Below are 8,567 nucleotides of genomic sequence, written 5' to 3' on the forward strand. Positions count from 1 at the left end.
CCTTTGAAAAGTCCATTTCTGGATGTTGTTCCATGAACCTGCAAGGAAAACAAAAGACAAGAGCTTGGGTTTGAGTCAGCAGGAGCCACAGAACAGCTCTGTTTGGGAGAGTCAAGCATCCCTACTTCCTGCACCATCAACTTTGCTTCCTCCTCACGCCCTCCACAGCAGGGACTGTTCTGCTGAGCTCCCTGGGACACACTCCCCATACTACAAACACTTTTTCCTCGGGTCAGTGGTATCAGCAATCCTACATGGATCAAGGTCAGCAAGTCCAGGCACATGGGAGTTATTAATTATCAGACACACACCCTTTAACTGTTACCTCTCGGACGGACACGTAGCAGCTATGACACTGATTGTGGGGCAGAGGGGAGATTGTGAGGGTAGATTATGATTGAAGCTCAAACTTGTTAGCTTAAGCATTACTGGGGACGTAGGGAATATCTCCAGTGCTGCAACAGTGAAAATTCACAAGGGACGTGCCCAGAGAAATCTGGTTTCAGACCAGGTGCAACCTGATTTCAACTGTGCTGTCATCCCAGCAGACAGGACTATTTGGACTTGGGTTGCCACATCAGAAAGTTCTGAGAACAATCCACGGTGCCTGTGAGTGATCCCTGGGTTCCTCCTCTGCCCAGCAGCTCACCAAGGGATGCAACACAGCACCGTGTGGAGGAGTCACACACAAAGTGCAAGGGCAGGCCTCTGTGCTCTCATCTCGTGGTTTCCCCTGAAACACCACCACGGTGTTTCCACTTCCCATTTCCACAGAAATATGTGTTGCAAGAAGAGTGTCCTTGTTTAGCAGCCAGGAGGGCTTCGCTGGCAGAGATTAGGACCCACCTGGGTGTCATTGAATCTACTTTGGCCTGAACAAAGTCTAAACTTCCTATCCATTCTTTACCAGCCAAACCAAACTTCCAGAGCTCTGAAGGAGTGACCTTGCCAAGGACATATCCTGTATGTGGACTTCCCAGGAGGAGAAAGCTCCCTCCTGTTCTACTCACTCAACAGACAGGCACTAAGGAAGTCTGGTCTCTGCTTCAAACAGTTGCACCTGACACCGTGCTCGGCGCACGGATCAGAGTGAAGCTTCTGCTGCTACAGATAAGCCAAGGAAGAAAAGGAGTCAGGCCTGCAACACTAAATCCGCCTTCCAGTCCTGAGATAAGATGTGGGTTTGCACTTGCTGAAGAAGCTGCATGACCCAGAATTGCCTCCCCAAATGGCCTTGGGAGCCCCGTGAGTAATTTCCCTGCTGAGGTGCATTTATGCCAAACAGGGCAATAAAGACATAAAAGTGCTCTTGGCTTGGAGACGGCTGTCTGGTGGCAGGTGTGCAGGGAGGGGTGGTTATCTGGGCTACTGAGGAGGAGAGGGAGATTAGAACACAATCAAGAGCATGTTAAAGTTCAGTAGAGATGGTACCTCCAGTCTCAAACATGCTTTCTGGACTTGAAATCAGTAGATTAAGACAATTCCAGAGGTGGGCTAGTCCCAGAATTTCCCGTTATGCTTTCTACCCCCACAGGTTTTTATAGATACTGGTGGTTGGCCAACGTAACTGTAGATGTGAATACAGGTAGGACTGAAGGCCAATCTGCTTTCTGCTCACGTATTTGTGTCAAAGAGGAAAAGGAGAGGGGTTTGGGAAAGCAAATAACCCACAAACTAATGAGGTCTACACACTTTTTCAAAATGTCTTGCTTCTTCTGTTCATCAGACGTAGGGAGGCCCATGGATTTCTGTCGCTGATCGTACATCATTTTCTCCACCATACTGCGAGTCTCGCTGTCCAGGTCTGACAACTAAAAGCAAGAACTTCTATTAAAAATTGGAATAACTTGGCTGTACTCTGCTTGCAGAGAACACAAATGCATTGAGGTTACACTATGCTGTGTGCACAGGCTGCAGAAATACTTATATAGACACTAATCTATAGGCTCAGCTTCATTCATTGGGAGTTTTGAGGGCACTTATGTTATATGACAGGAAACTTCTTTACTGAAAGGGTGACAGAGCTCTGGAATACGTTGCCCAGAGAGGGTGTGGAGTCTCCATCTCTGGGGATGTTCAAAACCTGCCTGGACACTTTCCTGTGCAACCTGGTGTACTAGTGAACCTGCTTTGGCAGGGAGGTTGGACTGGATGATCTCCTGAGGTCCCTTCCCACCCCCACCATGCTGTGATTCTGTGATATGCACAGTACTCCCAGTACTGGGTTTTATGCTGGTAAAAAAAAAAAGACACAGAAGTTGAACGTGAGCCAAGTGTGAGCATGTTTATGAGAAGGCTCCATTCTGTAAAACAGGGGGAGTTCTTACCTTTGAGTTCTCTGGATTAATTTTCTTGGTGTTGATTTCTGGGTCTGTGGAAACTAGTTTGTTCCACCATTCCATCTTGTTGATCTAGAGGGATGAAGAAGCAAAAATATTTTATTTATCCTGGACTTGCTCTAGGAATTTTAAGTCTCACTCATAGGGAAAAGCTGCTGGAACCAAACTTTCAGAGTTTTCTGTCAGTAAAATGTGAACATGGATGAAGGGTACTACTTTCATTCCTAACCACTTTAGGTAGCCTGAATTTCCACAACTGGGAAATCTGAAAGCATGTCAGATGTCACGTTGGACACGACATAAACAGAATTACAAACAAATCACTTGGAGAGGCCCAGGAGGGACACAAGAAGGGACACAAGAAGCAGTAAGGTCTGTCCCTGGATCTTCACGTCACTAACAGATGTCAGAATATGGCATTACTCCATTAAGGAACAACTTTAAAGTGACTGATTTCCTTCCAGCTTTCCCTGAACTGCTGAGCAATCCACTGGATATCCTGGATGAGCAGGAAGTTAGGCTAAAAACAGGGGGAACTTGCAATACTCCGCTTCCAATAGCACCACTGACACTGTACCCAGGAGAAGCATGGTTCCTCTGTCTCAGCTGACAAAGCCCAGGGCTTTCATAGGTTTTGTCAAACTCCCATTTCAGACAAGCTTGAATCTTTCCTGATTTATTCTGCTTTACCTTTTCCAGGTGCACAGTGACTGTTTTACCATCTTCAATCAGCCAGGAGCTCTCCTCCACCTTCACTTCATTGAAAAGCTCTCCATCGATGACAGGCGAATGGCCCTTCAGCCCAACTTTGAGGCGTCGTCTCTGAACATCCACCACCACGTCTTTCCCCTTCAACCTGAAGTTCACCTTGAAAGGAATGGCCAGCTGGACCAGAGAGAGATCAGATTTGAGGAGCTGAGCAGTGGAGCCTCTCTTTACCCTCTTGTGCTGCTGTTTGAAGACTTTCTGCCTTGGCTTCACCAGAGTAAGACACAGCACACAGTATTTTCCTTTGGGTACTGAGTGAGCAGGAGGTGAAAGGATACAAGAGTAAGTTTGGCAACAGGATGACCCTGTCCCTGCTGCTGGCAGGGGGGTTGGAACTGGATGATCTTTAAGGTCCCTTCCAACCCAAACCATTCTATGATTCTATGGCCAATACCTCAAAGGGACCATAAAAAGGGAAGCAGATTTTTAATGTCTTGTTAAAACAAGACCAAGGTTTGGCAAAGTTAACTACAGCTTCTGGGAATTTTATTTAGTTACTAAGCTCTCTCCCAGCTCTTGAAATCCTGTTATTAAGTACAACTAAAAACTTTCCACAGAAAACTGAGACACAGAGCATCAGCTCCACCCTTCCTACCAGCACCTGCTCTTATCCCTGAGCTCATATTCCTCAGACCCTGGTAATAAGCCAATACTTACATCCAGTTCTGAAAGAGTCTGTGTCCATCTATAATTTGGAAGGTCAGCTCCGTTGCCAGAGTTAGGTTTAAGTTTTCCTTTATCTTTCTCATCTTCCTCTTCATCATCTGTTTCCTAAGCAACCAATTTAAAATGTGAAGAAAGAAGCTTTTAAAGTTTCCATTTATCTTTCCTTTGCAACAATAGTTCTTGGTTTTTATAAGAACTTCAGGTCAGCTGTATGTATTTGCTATTCACATAAATTCAGCCCCAAATGAAAAGGTGTTTCTGTCAAAACATAATTACAAAAAAGGAGGGGGAAAAAAAAAAAACCCCAAAAACTGAAAAAATCCCCTCTCCAAGAAAAAAAAAAAAAAAAACAAACTGAAAAACCCCAAAACCTTTGAAATCTTTGGGAATTAAGTACATCTTCTCACCATATTCCCTCACACTCACAGTTCTCGTGGTTGTCCAGAGCTATTTCTCTCAACCTAAAATAAAGTCCCTAGATGAGCTTTACCTGTTTGTTAGAATCTGAAGATTGACCTTCATTCTCCGAGGGTTTCACTGGGACACTGTTGATCTGTCCTTGTGCCTCCTTTTTCTGTTTAAAAAGAGAAGGAACATGCTCAGACAAGCGTTGGCACTTTGTGTCACTTGCTGATCTGACACTAGGTGGCCTCAGCTTCTTCAACTGAAAATAAGGAGCAGGACTCAGAACTGCACCCAAGACTGAGGGGGAATTTTGAGCCCTTGGAAGAGTTACAGGAAAGCAGTACTGCCAAGGGGAAGGCTCTCGTGGTCCTCACACCTTGAGGACTGTAGCAGAGGGTGTTGCTACAATCAGAGAAAGGCCTGAAGGTAGAAAGGCAAAGTGAGTTTCGGGAGATTCCACCTGAATGGTTTGGCTTACGCTAATTTAAGTTTGAAACACACCAGTCTGGTGGTCCAGACACTGCAAAGGAACAAGTCTAAGTCATTTTAACTCCTCACTGCTACCCCAGCTACACACAGACCAACTAGATGGCACGTGCAGGCACCAGACACTGCTCTCACCTGGTCAATCTCCAGCTGCAGCCTTTCTGCTTCCTCATCTGTAAGTTCTTTAATCCTTGGCTCGTTTGCTTCTTGCTTTTCTTTGGCGAGTTTCGCAGCTCTCTCTGCCTTTTCACGCCGCTCTGCCTCTTGACGAGCCTTTTTCTCTTTCCGCTCCTTCTGAGCTAGCTTGTTGTGATGGTTGAAGGTGTCTGTGATCAGCTGAAAGACAGGAGCATGTTTTCAAAAGGGTTTTTAAAAAAATCACTCTTCCAAACTCCAATGAAAACAACTAACTGCCTCCTGAGGAGCATGAAACATTTGTTAGTCGTAAAGATGTTGTGACTCTTCCCTTCATTTTCAGTTTTTTAACTGAAAATCTAGAGTAGGGGAAAATTCAACATATTTAAAGGTAGCCCTTCCTAGTTCTTCCTTATCCAGGGAGTGTATTTCCATGGAGATAACAGAAAAATATTCTCCATTTGTTTTGGCCTTTTTGCAATTCCAGTAAGAGGAGCAGATGCCCAACCCAGGCACTTGACAGCTACTCTGTACATCTAGGACAGCTGGGAGAACCCAGACACTGGATCCAAGTATTTTTAATTCCTTCTGACCTTTCCCATGACTGGGCTTTTCCCTGGACACTAGATAAAGATTCAGTGTCATGATTTAGGGGAGAAATATTTGAACTTAGGGGCAAGTTCCTACATAAATCTTTGCTTCAAACCTCACTCCAATTTCTCATGTTGTTGTGACTACAACAAGCAAGATCTCAAGGTCTCTGATGCAAACGGCTGTGCTGCTCGGAGGGAAAGCTGAGTACACAGGCAGGAAGCCAGAGCAATTGCCCCAGTCGATAACACCAGCAGCGCTGTGCAAAGCAGCACGTATGAGAAGGGAAATCTGCTCCAGAAAACAGAGAGAGAACTGGAGAAAAGGAATCAAGAGTGGAGAGATTTCTCACACAGAGTTTTCAGGTACTGGTTTATATAAATCCCAGAAACTTCTGGAGGGATTCAGCACCTTTCCAGAGCAATTCCAAGCATCCATGCCTTGTAGTTTTGTAACCAACCACCATATATTTCTGCTTTGTTTTAAAGGGGAAAGCAAGATTTATTTACACAGCACGAGTCCAGTGTCTCCTAGGATACAGAATTCAAGATGTGCCATCTCCCAGCCTCCGTTCCTACCCACAGGATGATCCACGGTGAGCAAACATCGCCTGTGCTTGTCAGTGCACACACACCACACCCCCCTCACTCTACACAAGGGCTTCTCAAATGCCACTCCATAAAAGACAATGACTTTCCCACATCTTCCTTCGATGCCAAAGGGCGAGCAGGACAGGGAAAGCAGCTTCTTCAATTTTTCTTGTGCTTACTATGGTGTCAGACTGACCTTTTCAGAAAACCATCAAGCATTTTAACAGATACCACCCAAAGATACAAACACTTTTCTTTTACAGACACGGATTTGCTATGGAATTGCCAACAACAGTAGCCAGGATTTCCAAAAGCACCAGCCAGTGTTCATCTCTGAAATGCTGCTCAGGGTTTCACTCCCTGAGAACACAAAGTCCCCAGGAATTTGGGGAGATTTACTCTCTAAAAATGACAGCAGGCTTCATCTTACTTTGAAACCAGCCCCTTTCCCATCCCTTAAAGTTTTGTGACTTTACACACCAGACAGTTAGATACTGTGGCAGCAATGAACATCTGCACCAACACATTCAGCACGGCAGCAGCACATGCTTTGCTGGTGGAGTTTCAATCTCCAGGAAGGGGAACAGCTGCTATACTGGTAAATCTGAGCAAAAAAAACCCTTCAGTTTATATCTGAATACTCTGGTTCTTGTGTCCCTACAGTGAGATGATTTAGTTTTTTCAGCTCTTGAGCTGGGTGAGGAATATGTGCTGGACAGGAGATGCTCAGGCTGCCAATGGGGCTGTCTGGACCCTCAGGTTTGTCCCCACGCTGGCTCCATTCAGGCACCGCAGCCTCGAGACAAAGGTGCAGCTGCATCTGCAGAGATGTGGACTTTGTGCTTTTTCTGAGATGAACAAACAAAGTAACCTGGGGTTATCAACACTGCGGTGTCTGTCACCGTTCAGTCACTGTGTCTGGCACATTTGCTTTCCAAACAAGCCTTTGGCCAGAGCGTGGCAAAAAATACCCTCAACCCTGCACTTGTTGGTACCACTCGAATGAGCAATCGTGTGTGTCTCACCTCAAGATAGAGGCAGCTCATTATTACCTTGTCCCAGTGATGTATGTCATCACTATCACAGGCTGCTAGTTCCCAAGTGCACTGTACTGCTTGGAGTTGTTCAGACAGGGAAGTTGCACCACGGCACAGGCACGGCATGGAAGTTAGAAGACATAAAAGCTTGAGGATTTGGGTTTGTTTTTTTACCTTCTCTGCTACTCCATCTTCTCCACCGGTGAAGAAATCTGTTTTACGCCTCAGGAAACTAAAGAAAGTGTTCACAAGCTGGTAGAGGAAACAGGGAGAGGGGGGTGGGAGAAGGGGAGGAGAGAAAAAAGAGCAATGAGACCAGATCGCTCCACACCACCTTGTGTCCCTTGAGCAGCCTGTATCCCTTGTGCTCCCTCTCTGTGTCTGGAAATCAGCCCCGTGACTGTTTCCCAGAGAAAATATCCAGTGGCTTTGGTGAAGATCCAGCTCCTGGATTCTCAGTTTTCAGAAGAGGCATTTGTGTGGTTTATGTGAAGAAAGGACAAGCATTTTATTCTCAGGTCACCCTGGAGGTAAACAAGCTGTTCTTTAGCTCTAGCTGAGGCAGGAATTGGGGTATGTATGTATCACACTACCTTATTTTACTTCTTAGCACACCTAAACCCTCTCAGTGTGCAAACTCACCCTCCCAGCTCCATGGAGTCTTTATTTTTACAAAATATGGACTGTTAAAAGCTACATTAGAAGCAGTGGGTGGTAGAACTTTGAGATACACATCGAGCAAAAGCCACTTTGTCAGTCAACGCTGGAGAATCTCACAGTTAAGCTGGCCCTGCCCAATCAAAACTCTTATGTACTGTGGAAGGGGATAAAATCCCTGTGGTGCATGTTAAAAATACATTGGGAAAACAGTCTGGGTTATTCCTGCCTCAGGTAAAGGTAAATCCATCCCTGGGACTGTGTTTGCTGAAGGACCCGGGTGCACTCGGTGGGCGATGCAGGAGGATGGGGAAGTTGGGTGTGTACCTCGAGGTACGTTTGATTTGGGGTGAAAACACTTGGTGAAATACATATTCTCATTGTTATGGCTGCTGTGTATCATACTAATGGCTTTATATTAAGAATTCCCCAGGTTAATGAAGTAGGAGTGATGGAACTAGAACCCAGCAACCTCTTTGAGATCAACATCGCCAACCTGCTCAAAACCCAACTGAGGTTTATTTGCTGCCTGTCAGATATCACCCATGAATGAGTGGTTCTGGAACTTGCTTTATCTTTATTTCCCAACAATCCTGTCCTGCCTAGTGTCAGTATTTCAGCTGGAGGTTTCCCGAGGAGCCGTTCCCAGCACTATTTCCCCAGGTGGTTTGTTGTGGGGGATGTTCCCTCCCGCACTCCCCAGCCCGGACCCCCGGAGCCCCCAGGAAGGCTCAGCACGGTGGGGAGCGTGAGGTGTGTCCTCCATGAGCAGGGGAACCATGTCCACGGGCAAGGTCGAGTCTAAACCCATCCGGTCGGTGCCAGGGGGCTGTGCTGGGACCGGGGGCTCGATCCTGATCCTCCCCCCCGCGCTGCTTCGCTTCACCGGGACC

General features: G+C 46.2%; 1 protein-coding gene across 1 annotated transcript; it reads right to left on the minus strand.

Annotated features, from left to right (window-relative positions):
• Window positions 1–7,351, minus strand: NUDC (nuclear distribution C, dynein complex regulator; the record flags this gene model as incomplete). The annotated part of the gene is made up of 8 exons (XM_029084845.1): window positions 1–38; window positions 1,693–1,811; window positions 2,328–2,411; window positions 3,030–3,224; window positions 3,765–3,878; window positions 4,264–4,347; window positions 4,800–5,000; window positions 7,192–7,351. Coding segments are annotated over 8 exons (995 nt in total), but the record flags the coding sequence as incomplete, so codon positions are not given.
• Between the last annotated feature and the right edge of the window lie 1,216 nt (window positions 7,352–8,567).

Source organism: Antrostomus carolinensis, unplaced genomic scaffold (genome assembly GCF_000700745.2).
Source record: "Antrostomus carolinensis isolate BGI_N321 unplaced genomic scaffold, ASM70074v2 scaffold52274, whole genome shotgun sequence".
In the NCBI taxonomy this organism is placed as follows: domain Eukaryota; kingdom Metazoa; phylum Chordata; class Aves; order Caprimulgiformes; family Caprimulgidae; genus Antrostomus; species Antrostomus carolinensis.